The sequence below is a fragment of the Pinus tabuliformis genome, chromosome Q, assembly GCF_031772625.1.
Source record: "Pinus tabuliformis cultivar Carrire ecotype Pingquan chromosome Q, CPIR1, whole genome shotgun sequence".
NCBI classification, from domain to species: domain Eukaryota; kingdom Viridiplantae; phylum Streptophyta; class Pinopsida; order Pinales; family Pinaceae; genus Pinus; species Pinus tabuliformis.
In genome coordinates, this window is record NC_142296.1 from 328,401,369 (window position 1) to 328,420,149 (window position 18,781).

Below are 18,781 nucleotides of genomic sequence, written 5' to 3' on the forward strand. Positions count from 1 at the left end.
TTACCTTTTTCTTCTTGATTTGTCCTTCTATCTTGATGGTTTGAGGAGTGGTAATTCCTGCCAATGTATTACAAAACAATGTAAACTTTGAAACGGGAACTATAAACTCAAAACGGGAACTCTGGCCCAAAAACCCAAAAAAAACCACAAAAACAGTGCTCAAAACGAAAAGTGTGTATACTGGAACGATGTTTTTTTTTTTTAGGTGTCAATTTTGCGGCTGTTTTAAAAATGGCAGTGACTACAAAATTTTCTACGTAATTTTCCTGCAAAATATAGCTTCAGAACGAAAGTGTTGATACTAGAATAATGATTTTTTTTTTAGGTGTCAATTTTGCAGCTGTTTTAAAAATGGCAGTGACTACGAAATTTTCTACGAAATTTTCCTGCAAAATATAGCTTCAGAATGAAAGTGTTGATACTGGAATAATGATTTTTTTTTTAGGGTCAATTTTCATACTTTTTAAAAAATGCTAATAAAACCAATTTTTTATGTCTCAAACAAAGTTAAATTTTAAGGAAAAAACACATTAATGTTTCTGGTAGAATATCATTTTTCTTTCTTCAGTATAAATTTAACATGTTTTCAACCAAAATCAATAGTTTCTCATCTTAATAAAAGAATCAACGCTAGAGCTTAAGTCCCGTGGTGGAGCACTAACTCAATCTACAACATATCAGGTGACTTGAAGTAGTTAACCCCCTTGCTACCTTATGATTCGATATGCTCATGCATCGATGATCTGCATCCCCAAAGTTGGAGCCCCCTCCTTTTGTCAGAATGATATGGGTCATATTAGTTATCATGTTTCTCGAGGTAGTTAACTCCCTCACTACTTCTCAACCCAACATATTTGTTACATGATGGTAAAGCTATGGCGAACGTTGCTGCTTTCCTACAGAGTGTGATATCACAACATGTATGTATTCAACAGACCATTCAAAATATTCAGCCCATTAACAGGTAACTTTAATTTGTTTCAAATTCGAAATTCAATTTAACAGGAGTGATGGCATGGTTGTAGATATTTGCAAACCCCGTGTATGAATATTTCGATACAATGTTCGGAAGAGGCGAGGAAAGTGTGTATTCTGCGCACAATTGGACAGTGAGATTGGTGGCTCGAGGGACATACCTCGCATCCACCACATTTATGGCGGCTCTGCTCCCATTTTTGGGGGATTTTATAACAATCACAGGCGCATTGAGCACGATTCCATTGACCTTTGTTTTGGCAAATCACATGTACATTAAAGTGAAGGGAAATGATTTGAGTTCATTGAGCAAGATATGGCATTGGGCGAACACGTGTTTTTTCGCCATGTTGGCCACAGCAGCAACAGTGGCAGCTGTTCGCTTCATTATTGTGGACTCCAAAACCTACAGTGTCTTTGCCGATGTCTGATCGTCATTATTTCATTCGATCTATTTGCTTTTCTCGTGGCAAAATATTGGACCTCCAGCGTCCCTTGCGTACAAGAGGCTACATTATCGTCTATGCTGATCTCTTTATCTTCAATCCTTCATTCTATAATCTTGAATCTACCTCCCATCTATAACAGGTTACATGATGGTATAGCTATTTGAGTTCATTGAGCAAGATATGGCATTGGGCAAACACGTGTTTTTTCGCCATGTTGGCCGCAGCAGCAACAGTGGCAGCTGTTCGCTTCATTATTGTGGACTCCAAAACCTACAGTGTCTTTGCCGATGTCTGATCGTCATTATTTCATTCGATCTATTTGCTTTTCTCGTGGCAAAATATTGGACCTCCAGCGTCCCTTGCGTACAAGAGGCTACATTATCGTCTATGCTGATCTCTTTATCTTCAATCCTTCATTCTATAATCTTGAATCTACCTCCCGTCTATAACAGGTTACATGATGGTATAGCTATTTGAGTTCATTGAGCAAGATATGGCATTGGGCAAACACGTGTTTTTTCGCCATGTTGGCCGCAGCAGCAACAGTGGCAGCTGTTCGCTTCATTATTGTGGACTCCAAAACCTACAGTGTCTTTGCCGATGTCTGATCGTCATTATTTCATTCGATCTATTTGCTTTTCTCGTGGCAAAATATTGGACCTCCAACATCCCTTGCGTACAAGAGGCTACATTATCGTCTATGCTAATCTCTTTATCTTCAATCCTTCATTCTATAATCTTGAATCTACCTCCCGTCTATAACAGGTTACATGATGGTATAGCTTCTGATTAGGTATTTGTCGAAAAGGAATTAAGTTAGGTATATGTCGAAAAGGAATTCAGCTGCTCATAATTTTTTGCGGTGGGAATTCATCCAAAACCCAAGCTCATCATTAAAGATTAAACCTTCATTCACATGCAAAGCAGTAGATGAAATAAAGAATACGAAGATGCCGAAGAAAAGAAAATACTTTCCTGCATTTCCATGCAAACCAGCGACATAGATCGGACCCGCAATAAGATGAAAACGAAGAGAAAGACGAGCTTCCTGTACTCTGTGTTCATCTTTTAAGGATTTCGTGTTTCCCACCTGGAATACGTCTTTTTCTTTTCTTCTAAAAGTGAAAGCCGAAGATAAACGCAAGGAAGCAATATCAAGCTTCAATTGACAGGCACAACCCAACGAGAGAATATGATATGGGGACCTGCAACAAAAGGAAATGATAACTGAGTTCTATGTGAGTTCGATTCTCATTATCATCAATCGCATAGCCAGTTCACCCTTCAATATGCCGGCAACATCTAGTTAGATTTCAAGTTGGTGAATGTTCTTCAGCGATATTACAAAGAATAAGACTCGATCTCCTCGGTGACGGGGTTTTCTTGCATTGAATTGCTTCCAAACAAGTTCAGGCATGCACTTTGATTTTGTGAATGGAAAGCGGGGGTCGATTCCCGGAATCGACCCGCCGCCGGGTCGGGCGGGGCGGAGTGGCCCGGGGGTGGCGCTGCGCGGCGGCGCCGCCGCGCAGCGCCACCCCCGGGCCACTCCGCCCCGCCCGACCCGGCGGCGGGTCGATTCCGGGAATCGACCCCCGCTTTCCATTCACAAAATGGAGAGAGAAGGTTATGGGCATTGTGATTGCTATCTTATCCCACTGTAAAAACGAAAATGGGGGCGCCGATCTCACAGGGAAGTGACATCAACAGTGAACCGGGGTGTTGCCAAGCATTTTCATTGGCGGGTAGATTCACGATCGCGTTCACAATACGGCCCATCGCAACTCTCTAATTATTTTCCGAGTTATGAAATCTCTGCAAAATGGGGGCAATATCAAGAATCACACTTTCTTTCCTTTCTCCGACACCTGACGGATGGAACTAAGGTATTTCCAAAGAAAATATCATGAGTATTAAGTATGCGATAGGGTTTGGAATTCAATTCAAATAGATGAGAAAACAAACTCTGCTCGTAACCACTTAAATTACGAACCCAAACTACATAGAGTTACAAATCCGGGACTAACCCAGAACTGCATACCACTTGAGTTACAAACCCAGGACCGAGACTCTATCAATGATAAAAGTTATAATTTACGAGTTTAAATTTTATTAAATGACTCCCTAAGAGTTCTTCGTGGCTGATTGTTGAGCGCCTCCCATTCTATATTTGGGGAAAAAGGAGAAACAAAGAGGCGTCCCAATATTTCAGAGGAACAGTAGGAGAAAACCGCCAACCCTCCATTTCGAAACTTGTAAGAAAAGGAGATCCCGAGAGGTTTTCCCAAAAGAGAAAAAACAGTTAGCCCTTCACAGTCAGCTCTCCATCCCAACATATTGAGAAAAATAAGGGTTTGGGAAAGTTTACTCTGGAGAAAATGGGCATATAAAAGTACCAAAAACACCTAATTATCTTAACCGTAATCCCTAAACCTTATTAAAATCTATATGCCTCCATTGTAAATTCTCCATCCCAAAACTCTTTAACCGTAATCCCTCAGCCTTATTACAATCTATATGCCTCCATTGTCAACTCTCCATCCCAAGTCTTCATCCCAATATTTTGAGGCAAAAAGGGATTTTGTGAATCCTTCTTTGGAAAAAATGGACATATAAAAGTCCCCAAAACAGTTAAATATCTTCGACCTTATCACAATTTATCTCGCTGGCTGATAGGACAAGACGTGGAGTATAAAGGGCGCTTTGGTGGCGTCCTGCCATCATCATGGCTACTCCATTCAGAGCGCCCACTTAGGAATTCTTGTCCTGCCATCATCATGGCTACTCCATTCATTCTGCGACTCCTACTCCTATTTTCTCCTACTGTTCCTCTGAAATATTGGGACGCCTCTTTGTTTCTCCTTTTTCCCCAAATATAGAATGGAAGGCGCTCAACAATCAGCCACGAAGAACTCTTAGGGAGTCATTTAATAAAATTTAAACTCGTAAATTATAACTTTTATCATTGATAGAGTCTCGGTCCTGGGTTTGTAACTCAAGTGGTATGCAGTTCTGGGTTAGTCCCAGATTTGTAACTCTATGTAGTTTGGGTTCGTAATTTAAGTGGTTACGAGCAGAGTTTGTTTTCTCATCTATTTGAATTGAATTCCAAACCCTATCGCATACTTAATACTCATGATATTTGCTTTGGAAATACCTTAGTTCCATCCGTCAGGTGTCGGAGAAAGGAAAGAAAGTGTGATTCTTGATATTGCCCCCATTTTGCAGAGATTTCATAACTCAGAAAATAATTAGAGAGTTGCGATGGGCCGTATTGTGAACGCGATCGTGAATCTACCCGCCAACGAAAAAGCTTGGCAACACCCCGGTTCACCATTGATGCCGCTGGAATACCTGTGAGATCGGCCATTTTCGTTGTTACAGTGGGATAAGATAGCAATCACAATGCCCATAACCTTCTCTCTCCATTTTGTGAATGGAAAGCGGGGGTCGATTCCCGGAATCGACCCGCCGTCGGGTCGGGCGGGGCGGAGTGGCCCGAGGGTGGCGCTTTTAACGAGCTTGAACTTCGCATAAAAACTGCTCGTGCTAGTCGTATAATAAGGATGTCTCATCGATAGGTTCAATTTTTTGGGAGCTTGCACCATCCAAAACTTTGCTCTGGATCCTTTCATTATGCAAGCTAGGAACGTCCAATCCTATGAGTTTAAAGGGTTGAGAAACTACAAACTAAGAAAATAAATTGTCGCTCTTTACTTTCAGGCAAAAAGGTTTGCATGCCCCCAGGCATAACGAAGTAGAGTTTCCAGGTTACCATATGAAAGCTCTCACATTTGCAAGATTGCTCCATCCGCATTGCAGACAAAACACTTCCTTGGTGATGTCTACCGAAATAGACAAAGGTGAGTGGCGCGGTCGCCTCCATTCACATAACTTTGATGAGGGAATATTATTCCATTCTAATCCCATTTTCCTAAATGGACGGGTGTGTCAGACTAGTCATATACCCTCCACGGAAACCTACCCTAACCCAAGGTTTTCCTACCGAAAGAGACCAGGGTGCATGCCCCCTGGGTTTCAGTCATGTCCTCCCAAATTACTCGCGCTCTTTAGGTGGATGGACTGGAGATTGATGAGACATTCCTTGTGTGAAAAGACCATTTAGGGATGGAATTTGACTATTAGCTATGTGTGAGCCAGGGAATGAAAGCTGGTCTACGAGCTGGACTAATCAGCCTTCATGCGAAAAACACATTACTCTAAAGAGTGAGGAGACAATGGCCCCAATTCTATAAATGTAGTCACACCCAAGGAGTAGATTATAATCTAGAGGTCCTTGGACTACCATTACATTCATATAAACAGTTTTCCTTCTCAATGTTATGAGCACATTGAGAAGGATCCCTAACAGTCGACTGGTTCCTTTGTCCAAGCCTGTCAGATTTCTCATCTTAGGTAGAAGCGATGGTGAACCAAGCGCTTCCCAAGTAGTTGAGGAGAGGATACTCACAGAAGCCCCTTCATCTATGATGGTACCGACCATGATCATTTTGTAAGATTGTACAATGATTCAGAATGGTACATTAGCCAGTAAACGAGGTCTGCCTAGTAGATTCCAATCGAAGGAAACGACTACTTTTCTTGGAGGTGGGACCAAATAGATGGCCAGATATGACTTTGACGAACTTCCTTCCTGCGGTAAAGGAATGGGTAGATTGCCCCCATGTTCATCGGAGTCTGTTTACGAAAAGAATTTGAACGGTGTCATTCTCATTCTCTTCGGTGATTGTATCATTTGAAGATGGACCTTCCGAAGACAAGACCCAGTCGACTGCCGCCTCAACCTTTTAAATTTCGTTTGGTATGGATTCAGCGGTTTTATCTTCAATGATAGATGCTTAGACCGACCACAATGGCGTGTCGGTCGGATTTTCAACTAGTGATAGACTCAGCAAGAGTTTCTTGTATCCAGGAGGAAGCCGTAGCAGTGAAGCAGGATGGTCATCGAAGACTCTTTTAGCTTTGTCTAGGAAGGGACAATGGTGGATGATGTGATCACCTTCACACAGTTTAGAGGAAATTTACATTTCCTTTTATGTCCAAATGCTTCGCTTTCACTAGTTGATGGTGTACTTTCAACATGATCTTCAGAGGTTGATGACACCAGATTGTGCAAATGAGGAGACCAGCGCCTTAAGATCCAAGGGATGCAAGGACAATCTCGATGATAGTGGTCCCCTTTGCAAATGACACATGGAGATTTAGGCTTGGACGGTGCAGTGTGTGGATTTTCACTAGACGATGCCTGGTTACCCCTTTTTCCTTTGGACCCTTCTTCTTCTTCTCTTTCTTCTCCTTTCCTTTCATCTCCTTCTTAGTTACTTGATTTTTGTCTTTACCAGCTTCATCAAGCGAAGAGGAAGGACGAGAGGGAGAATCGTATTAAGTAGAAGGTGGGGGGGTAACTTTAGTATCATCTAGTTGCCAACTCAATTGTTCAGGAGTCACGGTGTTCTGAACGACGGAGGTTGAGAAGAGCCATATTGGGAAGCCAATCATTAATCCTGGAAGTGACAATGTGGCCATATGAGGTGCACCAACATCTCCCCAACATGAGAAAGGACTAGGATTTCCTCTAAGGGGAAATCCTTGGTTGGTGGACTCCATTTTTCTCAACCTAAGACCAACGCGGGAATGGTGATATTATTCTGATTTAAAATAAATTTTAGACGCTTTGACACAACTTGTTGTTTCAATTTTTAAGAGTCGGGGAAAAACAAAAGATGACTCTAGTCACCTTCGATTTTTAATGAGCCTAAAGTGACAAGTGCTCAGATGGACCTTTTCATTTAAGGAGTCTGAAAAGGAACGAAAGAGACTACTCTGGAAATCTAGATAGAGGGATTACCAAACCAATCGAAAAACTGCAGAATACTTTTTACGGTATGGCATTCAATCTTCCCGAATGCTATGTTCAGTGCATTGCGATCGAAAGGGCGGCAGACACAACTTCCTATGGATAAAGGATATAGCCTATTGTGGTCTCCCAATATATACTCGACGGTACGTGGGAGAAAAAGTTTGTACTGGCACTTGTCAACTCAAAGAGGAGGAATCACCCAACCAACAATGAAAGCAATAGTTTCCAGGCTTTACGATGACGGAATACATCTCTAGCCTAGACTTCTAGATGTTGTGCGTTAGGTTCCAAAGAATTTTTATGTTCATTGAATTTATTTTACAGTTGAACTTTCTTAAGAAATTTTCCTTTCAGGTTCACCGCGTGATGTAGATATACAATTCCTAAAATGCAATCTAAGATGATAAACAATCGTTTAATCTTCTTTTTGCAATGAAAATCCTAGCTACTAAAGAAAGAGAGATGATATTATTTCAACATAGAGCAGAGAGCACATGCTAGATGCACTGTCCTAAATCAAACCAACAAGAAGTCTAAATTCAAATGCACATGCAAGTATTTGTTTTCATCTTTCTTAATGTGTGAATGACAAGAAGAATGCTAAGTGCAAATCTAAATTATCTTTTCAAAGCGACAGTACTAACAAATTTCTCTTCAAAAACGAAAGGAAAATAATGACGACACTTTGCTATTTTGAATTGAAAACTACTTTCGACACATTGAAAAACTACTAATTCAAATCAAATACAAGAGTAACTGTATAATCGACCATCAAGAACAATAGAATAATTTTCTTTGACTGAAAATGACACTTGCAACACTTCTAAATCAAAAGACGACAGTTTGATTATGTTACTTTTTGTAAGAGAGAACTATAAATGGCACACAATATATAAAAAAATTCACAATTTTTTGTACTATGGAGGCAGAATCATGCAAAATAAGGGAGTTTCTACAGCGGTATACTGATCACAGATAGCAAAACTCCTGAATAAAGCTGAAGGGAGTGAACACAGAAAACAAAATCTGAGAGCAGAAGAGGTCTTGTCTAATCAGCGCACCTGCAACACAGGGAAAGTTCGATGCAACGCACCTACTACACACGGGAGGTGTGATGCATCCAGATTCCCAAGAGGAGAAAGTGCGATGGTCCAGGGACGAGAATTCAACTTGGTTCCGGGGCACAGTTTGTAGCTTAGTTCAGGGATTTAGGCCGAGCTAATGATAGTCAGTAAATAGAAATCATAGGGGCTGATCCAATGAGGTTACTACAGCCACCACTAGGGCAATTAGGATGTTTGCAAATCGATTGTTCAGTTTATAAACAAAACCCAGAGATAGACTAAAGCATCATTGATCTACTTTTCACTTGCATAGCAAATGCAGTTCGGAGGCTAGCTGGCTTAACTTCAAGCTCCATCTGTAAGTTTATAAAACAAACAAATATAGACAAGCAAACAACCTATTCGCTCCCCAGTGGAGTCGCCATTTTGTTATCGGGAAATCTAGTGTCCACTTGGAGCTGCTAGTCCCACTAAGACTGGTAGCTATCTTATAAACAAACAAACTAAAACTACTTTCGCTTTCCTTTATGAGAAGTAGATTAGAGGGGAACAATGGACACCAACCTCAGTCTTGCGCTTGGTTCCTTGCTTGGTTCCTCTCCCTTTTGATAGATCCTTGCCACTTTTCCTTCATCTACCCAGCTTCAAAGAGCACTTGTGGAATCAAAGCAACATAATACTATCGAAGAATAGAGATCTACAATCATAAACAATATAGGACCAGATATATATTGACCACACAAATGCATATATCATCAAACATACAAGAATGTCGAGGAAAAATTGAATAACGTTATTAATATCAAGAATAGCAAAGAGAATTACAACCAATTGTTCTAACCCAACGTCATCCTCTTAGTATGAAAGCCCTTCTTCACCTCATGAAAGCTTAGATCACCCAACACTATGATATTCCACCAAGAAACCAACAACACTTCCTTACAAGATACAAAATTCCAGCCTTTGGATCTCTGGGATGAGGGATCCATATATAGATGATTGCAGGGGGGTGAGTCAGCTTCTGGGATTTTTATTAGTGTCCTCTCTCTGATAGTTCTTGATTCCACTTGGAGATTGATGATCTCTTACTCATCCTTGGGGGAATTCAGAGAGGCAAGTGTCACAGGAGAAGTTTTTGGAAGATTCCATGACTATCCATCTTGCAAACTATCTCTGCCATTTGTCTACTCTCGCCCATCGCACCCTACAGAAGGGCTTTCCAGTATGCATCGCACCTCTTACACTGAGCAGGTGAGATGCATCCAAGGATAATTTTAGGGGCGAATGTTCGCCCTTTGGCGAAATTAAGGGGTTTTAAATTTTTAGTGGGCGAATATTTTGTATCATAGTACATTTTTACAAATCACCTCAAATAGCCCACCTTATTTTAAGGGAGAGGGTAAAAAAGGTAAATTTAGCCCTTGAAATTAGGACTTACAACCTTCCATTCGCCCATTTTCAAGAATAGGTTTTATTTAAGTGAATCCATTCGCCCATTTTCAAGAATAGGTTTTATTTAAGTGAATCCTATGGGCCAAATACCATATTATAAAAGAGGTATGGTAAATTAATAAAAATATAAATAAATGAGAGGTATGGTAAATAAATAAAACATTTTTTATATTTACTCCATAAGTCACCTTATATACATGTAAGGGTGTAAACAAATAAAAATATAAGTAAAGTGGAGGTATGGTAAATAAATAAAACGTCTCTTTATACTTACTCAAAAGGTATGGTAAATAAATATAAATATAAATAAACTAGACGTATCATAAATAAATAAGACCTCTTTTTATATTTAGTCCATAACCCTCGTTCTATTTATGAAGGCTCAAGAAAGAGGTTTTATTTAAGTGAATCCTATGGGCCAAATACCATATTTGTAAAAGAGGTATGGTAAATTAATAAAAATATAAATAAATGAGAGGTATGGTAAACAAATAAAACATTTTTTTATATTTACTCCACAAGTCATCTTATATTTACGAACACTCAAAAAATGGGTTATCTTTAGGTGAAACCTATGGCCAAAATACTATGGGACAAATACCATGGACTAGAGTGTTATTAATACCATGCAAAAAACCATTATTAACCCTAATATTAGAATTAATAAAAATAAAAATGGCACATGGTATTGACCCATGGTATTCACCAAAATGGCACATGGTATTGACCCATGGTATTCACCTGGAATGTAGCCTATTTAAATGGGGGAATTAAACCAGCATGTAGCCTATGCTAAGATTCACTAGGACTTTACAAAGTTTTATTATTTAGTGAAAGACTCGCCAAGATGTTACAAGATTTTATAATTGAGTAAAATATTCGCCATGCCTGGTGAGAGATTTGCCAAAAAATTATATATAAATATTATATTATTGATAAAATCGCCTTCCATTTTTCCTATATACCATGGAGATTCGCCCATTTATTATATTTATAAATTTAGGGGGGGTTCTTAAAATTTTCCCTGGATGCATCGCACCTTCTGCACTGGGTAGTCTGTATGGTCCAGTTTTGACCAGTTCTGAGCAGTTTTCTATGGAGAACTTCTAGGAGATGATGTAATCAGTTGACCTTGTTCCTTTAGGGTGTGAAGCAACACTTTTAGGGACTTAGGAGCCCTTGGTTTATGGAGATGTATGATTGGGGTTGCAGTGTCCAAAAATGTCTGTAACACTTTCTATATATAGGAGTCTAAGGAGTCACAATATAACCCAATCGACCGAACAATAATAATATAAAGCCACTAAAATAACAATAGAGGGATTTTATGGGGCACAGTAATAACAATATGGGGATAATAGGGGCACAAAAATATTAATAAGGAATGCAACTACAATAGTAATGGGGTAATCACTAGTATTATAGGGACCCAACAGGATGAGTCAAAATCATCATAAAATTACCATGATTTTAAAGATAATTCAGAGGAAGAACAGTCATACATTTTTTCAAGAAGACTTTCATAGCATAGATTCACTCAAACATGAAATTCCTAGCCCTCTTCTAGGAGGAATTCTTTTAGACCATACCTATGCTAATAGTCCTCGAAATCTAAATTCCATCCTCTTTGGCCCCAATAGTGATTTCAAGTGTGAGTTAGCATAGCTAGAGGGGGAAACTAAGCTTGTTGAAGTACCTTAGAGAAAATTAGTGGGGGAACCCATGAAAATAGTGGTCACATACGCCAAAGCTATCACTAAACAGGTGAAGATTGTCAAAGGTACAAAAGAACAAACTTATCTCAAAGTCGATGGGAAGGTTTTTGCAGTATTACCAAGTGTAAGTACACCAAATGTTATATATGGAAGTTCATTTAGGTGTGAATTTCTTTTCTGCATCACACCAGGGTCAAAAGTACCAACCAAAGAGGAATCTTCCCATCTTTGTATTTCCTGGAAAATGAATTTTATTCGTACAATGATGAAAATAACTAAAGGACAACTACCAATAGTTTTCCAAGTTGCTTTCTTAGTATGCTGGTGAGCCCTAGTATTGCAGCAATACTGCTGCAACTCCTGGAACTCCCTTCTTTAATTTTATCAACCCGGTAGTTCGTAACAAACTTGGAAGCGACGGTGCTGTATGCACAAGTACTAGCTCTTGCCACAGCTGTCACTTGGTTAGCTGGCACAAGTCCGCTAGGGGCTTAAGCCAACTTCTATGAGCTCTTAGAAGAAGATTTTTAACTGATGGATGAAAGCTAACTCAAAGAAGGCTAATCTACTTTCCAAAAGAAACTGGAAAGCTGAAAGGAAATGTAAACCCTAGCAAACCTTAATTTTACCAGCTAGCCCTACTGATGCAAGAAAGAGGATGCAAGCTATTGAAAAATATTCCATTTACTTCTGGGAAGGTAAAATGCATGTGTCTAAGCCACTTCTACATTAACATCTGAAAAAAACATCTTTTTGTATTTTTGAATAAGTTGTTAGAATTATCATGCATGTGCTTTTAACTGGTTTTGACTGTGCGAAGGTGGATTGGCGAGAGGAAATGCTTGGAGGAGGTTGGGAAGGTTTAGAGAGGGCCTAAGGGGTCCCTAACACCCTTCCAGAGAGTTTCACAGAGTTTTTCTTTCAAGAAACCTCATTCGTGAGCTTCTACAGGAAGTCTGCAAGGGTTCTACAGGATGTTCTGGGATTTCTACAGGATGTTCTGTAATTTTCTACAGGATGTTTAGAAATGGGATTTTGGAGGATGGATGGAGGAGGAAAGATGAAGGAGTGGGTATGGAGGTGAGATAAGGGTGTCAGGAGGTCTAGGACTTGGAGAATGGAGCTGAGAAGTGGCGAGGATGGTTGGATTTGTTCAAGGAGAGGTAGAGCAATGTTGCACAACAATATGGGAATTTAGGGCAGAGTGAGCAAATGGAAAACGTAAGGCAAGGATTCTAAGTAGAGAATGAAGCAGGTGGGATTGATGGAGAATGGGCAGATAAAGAAGGATAACAGGTGCTCTGCAAGTTATTTTTCAAACAAAACAAACAAGGATTTGGAAAATCAAAGACCTAGTTACGTTAGCCTATTTTGACCTAGATAACAGCAAAGAAATGGAAAATAAATTTATTTGCACTAAAATCAGATGAAATAACTATGCAATGAAGTAATCAAGAATCTGAACATGTAACCAACTTCTGCAATTAAAAATTGAACACTAACGATTGCATGGGGAAGCAAAGATAGTGTTTTTGGTGGCAACAAGGTTGCCTTGATCCCAGCTCCTGATCCCACTGAGGGAGAGGTGAAATCAGAGGTGCTTGATGGCCCTATTTCTTAAGATCTTCCCTATTATTAACCTATCAACTCAATTTGAACATGAAAATATTTATTAAACATCAAAAGCAATCTAAACAACAAAACACGATTTAAATCTAAATAGCAGATTTTATTTTAAGAATGCAGCAAAAACACATAAAGGTAAACAAAGGAGGTACTAGGCACTTGAGATGGGCCCAACCCCAAGAGCTACAATCTCCTAAGAGAGATTTAGAGCTAGTGAAAAGCTGGATTCATCTTTATTGATCAAAAGAATAGTTACATTCCAAAAACTGTCCACAAGGAAAATCTTGAAAATGTGCTGAAATGCAAAGCTAGCCTACTGCCTAAAAAATGACTAAGACCGAACTACAAACTAGCTAACTTCTGCCTACAAAGTGACTAACTAAAATGAGGCCCTAAGCCCTCTTATTTATACAAATTGAGGACCCCAACAACCCTCCTAAACTTTAGGAACTCGGCTGCCAAAACTTGTAGTTAACAACACTTTTACTAGCACTTGCTCGACTGCCCTTGTGATAATTGATTTGGTGGCCCTTGAACTCCGAGATGATGGTGGAGAATTCAAGGTAAGGGCCCATAAATGAAGGGGACACCTTCCTACAAATCCTCTGCCTTGTTCTTCCATGAATTTGGCTGCAAAGTGCTCATTAAAACCTTTGATTTTGTCTCAAAATTGACTAAAAATCTGCACAAAGCACCCATTAGACTTGTTGGCATAATGACTAACCCAATTCACTCTATTAGCATAAATATAATAAAAAACATGCAATAAACTAATGAAAATGGTGGATTAAGTCGAAGTAGGAGGTTGAATGAGCCCATATAATTATCCATTTTTGGGGCTCATCATCACCCCCCTACTGAACGTGTTGCTCATCCTCTGAGCAACTAATCTATCTCCTCATCTTTGATGGCCTTGGTGGCCTCCTTGTCATGCCAAGCTCCTAAAGTGATGTCCTCTTCTCAGTCATGAAACCATGCTTTTCTCTCTGCTTCTTCCCACTACATGTGCTCCTTTTCCTAGAGAATTCTCAGCTTCCTGTAGAACTGTCTCAGCATCCTGTAGAGAGGCCTTTGTGTCCAACATTTTCATTCTTTCTCTCTAGGTGGATGTCTTCGGGCTTCCCTGTTCATAGCTGATGGATATCTTTGAAGGAGGCTCCTCCTTTTGTTTAGCTTTTGTGTCCTTAATGACAATTTTCTCCTTTGACTGTGGTTTGGGTCTGCCCACTTTTATCCGTGTGCTCCTTTTTCACTGTAAAGTACATGGAGATTTGCCTCTTTCTCTTCCTTTTTGGTCTTGGAGGTGTGATAATGGTGGCAAGCATGGCTGCTGCCTCCCTGGCCAAAATCTCAGGCAATTTTCTCTTTTTGTTCCTTTGTTTTTAGACTTCCTGTAGAAAGTCTCGTGCTGACTGTTTTCTGGCTTCCTGTAGAAACAATTTTCATGCTTCCTGTAGAAACTGTTTTAACTGTTCTGGTCTGCTTGGCTGGATGTGGCTCTTTCTCCTTTTTTCATCTTCTTTTGTCTTCTCTGCCTCTGTTAGCTTGCTTCCTCACGCTCTGTTTTGGCTTTCTTCTCATCTTGTTTAGCTTCTGCCTTCTCTGATGTAGTATTTTTCTTTTCTGTTCTTCCTTTGTTTTTCCCTTTGATTGAATGATTTGTGCTCCCTCATCATTGGTTTTTTTTCACATACTTCAAGCTTGATTCTTCCCTAGAATTGCATCGCTTCTTTTGCATAAACATGCAACAAATAAAACTGTTTGTTTTCTTCTTCTCTTGAAGCCAGAAATTTTGCAAAAACCCATGTTTTATTCTAAAAAGATAGCTCATTGCCCCTCTTGTAAACTTGTTATTGCTCCTGGAATTTTCATGTTTTTCACAACAAAAACTTCCAATTTTTCCTCTCTTAAAACTTTTCCAACCTGAATTTGCTTCTTAGTTTTTGAAAAGAAATCAATTTTTTTGACAGATTAGAGAACAAATAACATAGTTTTTTTCTTCTAGAAAGTGGACAGTCTTGCAAATTCATTCTTCCACACAGGCTTAGTTCTTATGGTTGCATCTCTCTTTTCAGAAGAAGGTGAGAAAGATGAAGCCAGACTTCGAATGCAGAGGGGAAAAAAAACTGTGTAGAACTCAGAAAATATGCAAGCAGACTTTTCACCTTTTTCAATGTGTAGGCAGACTTTCCCTCTCATTTTTTTAATTTAATTCCATGTTCAATTCACCATTTTGCACCAACAAATCATGCTCAATGAAGTCTCCCCGATCCTACCTCGTTTGGAGCTTGAAATTCGTCGAAAATCCCAGGTTTTCTTTCTGCATGGTTGTTTTCTGTGTTTCCTGTAGAAGACTTCCTGTAGAACAAAACTGCACTTACTGTAGAGCCCAAAAGGCATGAATTTTTTTAAAAAATGGTAGAAATCTCGAGAAATCAAGTAGGAATCTTGCAGAGGACCACTGGTTAACTGATCTAGACATGGTGGATGCGTCTTCCAGTTGTGACCACAGTTGAACAGAGAGTGGTGAGAGTCAGCCGAGCAATTTTGTAATTGCTGCGTGATTTGTGGTGAGGGAGTGAAGTGGCCAGGTGTACATGGCAACATGCAGACGGTAGTGTTGTTCATGAACTGTATGTTTTCCCCCTGTAATCACTGCCATCAATTACACTGAGATTTAAGCGGCCAACACTCCTGGTTGTTTTAATTTTCATGTGAGTCGACTGTCCACGTGTACTGCATGACTTCTGGCTGAGCGCTAGAGAAGACAATGTCAGGTTAACCTTGCTAGATTCATGGCTTAATCCCACAATTCCATTCGTTCATGCAGTTCTGAAATTAGATTTATGCAATAGAGGAACGGGTTTTAGTCACATACCTAGAAGTCGAATGGTTGCTGTGAGGTGCTGTGGCCTTTCATTTGCTGAATGCACTGGTTTCAATGGTTGGATGGTGGCTTGGCTACTGATTCATGGCTGTTTTCTTGTGCAGGTGTCCTATGTTCGAATCCACACTGCAGGAGCTAGCTTCCACGTTCAGATCTGCACCCTCAAGATGCTGATGTTGGATTTTCACAGGACATAAACTTGTTTTCGCCATTGCTCCCAAACGATAGATCAGATCGATTTGAAACTTGATGAGCATGTTCCTATCATCATTATGCACCTCCCATAGCAAAATTTCGATCAATGGATGTACATATTTCGAGAAAAATAGAAAATGGCTGAAGATTACAGAGATCAATTTCTCGGAAACCGTGAATCAGAATCAGTTGAAACTGCTTGGGTGAGCTACTATCACCGATGTGCATCTACCCATGAAATAGGTTTTGAAACGGATGCACGGATATGGAGAAAATGCAAAAATGGCTGGAGGTGATGGAGGCTGATTTCTTGGAAACCGTGCACCGGAATTGGCTGAAATTGCTCGGGCATGTTGCCATCATCCATATACAACTCCCCCTATAACATTTTTGCAAATGGATGCATGTTTTTCAAGCTAGGGAGAAACAAATTCTGTTCTATGTATTTTTTTCTTCAAAGCATTCTGCAAGTTTTTGCATGGTAAAAAAAGATTGAGCTTGGGCTGTGATGCAGGCATGGAGATGATGGAGGAGGAGTTTGAAGATTGCAGGAGGACTTCTAAACCCTTGAGGAAGCTAGCATGTTCGCCAAACTACCTTTTTGAAATCCATTTCTAGCTTCCTTTAATTTCTACAGGAACTTCCTGTAGAAGCACAATGAGGTTGAAAACATGATGGAAAAAGGTGAGGGAGGGAAATAGGGGTGCTTGCAAGCCTAACCAACAGATTCCAACCACCAGATTCCCTTTTAAAATTTAATTTGGTTTGTCCGAAGGTTCTATAGGATGTTTCAGAACTTCCTGCAGAAACTCCTGGAACTTCCTATAGAAAAGCCTGGAACTTCCTGTAGAAAGCCAAATCCTAACCTGAATGTGACCAAATCCTAAGAGAGGTGAGTGGCCATGGAGGGAGTGTCTGAAGGGATGTCCTAGAGCCTGGTACAGAATCCTGTCCTCGTTTTGTGTGCCCCTCTTTTCCTGCAAAGTATTCACTGCAACCTGCATTTTTTCAGAGAGATTAATCCTGCTTTCTTTTTTCTTTTTTCTTTTTTTTTTAAACAACTAGGGCGCCTCACAGAGGTTTTCACCCTAATTGCCTGCCTTGGGCGCCTCCAAGGGAGGTTTTCACCCAAGGATCTTATTCTCTCTTTTTTTCTTCTTTTTTCAACCCGTTGACTGCCTCATGGAGGTTTTCAGTCAATGAGCCAATGTAAGGTGCCTCCAAGGAGATTTTCACCTTAGATTTTTCCTCTTATTTCCATTTTTTAATTTTTTTTCTTTTTTCTCTTTTTTGTACCCTACCCTACTTGTAAAACAAAATTCTTTTCAAGCATAAGAATACTTCCGATGGAGCCATGTGCACATCGAGATTAGAGACAAGATGATGTCTAGGCTTGAAATGCATGCTTTGACAGCTATTTGGATTTCAAAGACCAAATGATTTGACTTTGAAGGGATCAAACATAGCTGAAGAAGAGAGTACTACTGCAACTTAGTGACCGTTTGGAACCATGTCTCAATATAGCTTTGATATCCTTGGTCCCTTTGTTGATCTGGATCATTCTCCATATCTTTTTCTATCATGACCTTCACAACTTCCTCTTTGTGCTGACTTTTCTCTTGACTACATGGAGGGTTTGATGGTAACCATGAGGGAACTCTCTCGATCTCTAATTTTGATGCCTTCTCTTCATCAAGTGCAACCCATGGTTCTTTCATCTTCTCTTTTGAATCTTCTTTTGCCTTTGGTCCCTCGATGTTGTCAATATAATCTCTGTCTTGCAATACTCTTCCTGAGTTATGGTGAAGATCATCAAGCTCAAGAAGAGTCATTTGGACATGTTGTGCCTCAACTTTGAAATTGGGTTGAGCTATTCCAATGTGCGGGTTTGGAAATGGTGGTACGGGTAGTTGAGTGGGGGTGTATATTTGAGATGGATGTGGATGGGGTTGTGGTTGAGAAGTTGGTGGAGGAAAATTAGTGGGAGGAGAGTTGTACTGGGGCCTCCACCCCTTATGAGGTGCATTCCAGTGAGGTTGTGGCTGAGCATAAGAGTGAAATGAATGAGCAGCTGGTTGGGCATAATATTGAGGAGGATATGACCAAAGAGGAGGTGTAGACCAGGAAGGAAGAGCAGGGGGACCCTAAGAAGGCATGAAAGTGGCTTGATAGGGGTCGTAATAGGTCTGGGATGTCCCTTGCATTCCCTGCTGGTAGGGTATGGGTCCATGTGGCATCCTTTGATTCATATAATAGAGTGATTCAGTGGCTCCTTTGGCTCTCTGATATGTAGCTTTAAGTCCAGGCAAGGAAGGGCACTGATTCGTAGGATGGTATTCTTCACAGATGAAACACACTTCTAGGGAGTGTATTGGACATTCGTTCCTAGGATTCTTTCTAGTGCACCTAGCACAAAATATGACCAAAGCCCTCTTGACTTCTTCTTGCTTCTTTTGGATCCGCAAGGTATCTAGTTGCATTGCAAGAAGCTACCTTACCTCTCTCTTGAAATCTTCCATCTGATCTACAAATTTGTT

The 18,781-nt window shown here is 40.1% G+C and overlaps 1 protein-coding gene and 1 pseudogene across 1 annotated transcript; both read left to right on the forward strand.

Moving 5' to 3' along the window:
- Positions 1 to 874: 874 nt before the first annotated feature.
- LOC149219505 (proline transporter 2-like) lies at positions 875 to 1,559 on the forward strand. Its single transcript, XM_089382605.1, has 2 exons — positions 875 to 920; positions 1,026 to 1,559. The coding sequence occupies exons 1-2, from the start codon at positions 876 to 878 to the stop codon at positions 1,404 to 1,406; spliced, it is 426 nt and encodes a 141-aa protein (XP_089238731.1). The 5' UTR covers position 875; the 3' UTR covers positions 1,407 to 1,559.
- Positions 1,560 to 3,096: 1,537 nt separating this feature from the next.
- Positions 3,097 to 11,864, forward strand: LOC149219506 (C2 and GRAM domain-containing protein At1g03370-like; annotated as a pseudogene).
- Positions 11,865 to 18,781: the final 6,917 nt, after the last annotated feature.

Excerpts from the sequence above, each read along its gene's own strand:
- LOC149219505 (XM_089382605.1), top strand. The coding sequence starts at position 876 with ATGGCGAACGTTGCTGCTTTCCTACAGAGTGTGATATCACAACAT. Across the intron at positions 921-1,025 it reads AGAGTGTGATATCACAACAT|ATATTTGCAAACCCCGTGTA; the intron begins GTATGTATTCAA and ends GCATGGTTGTAG.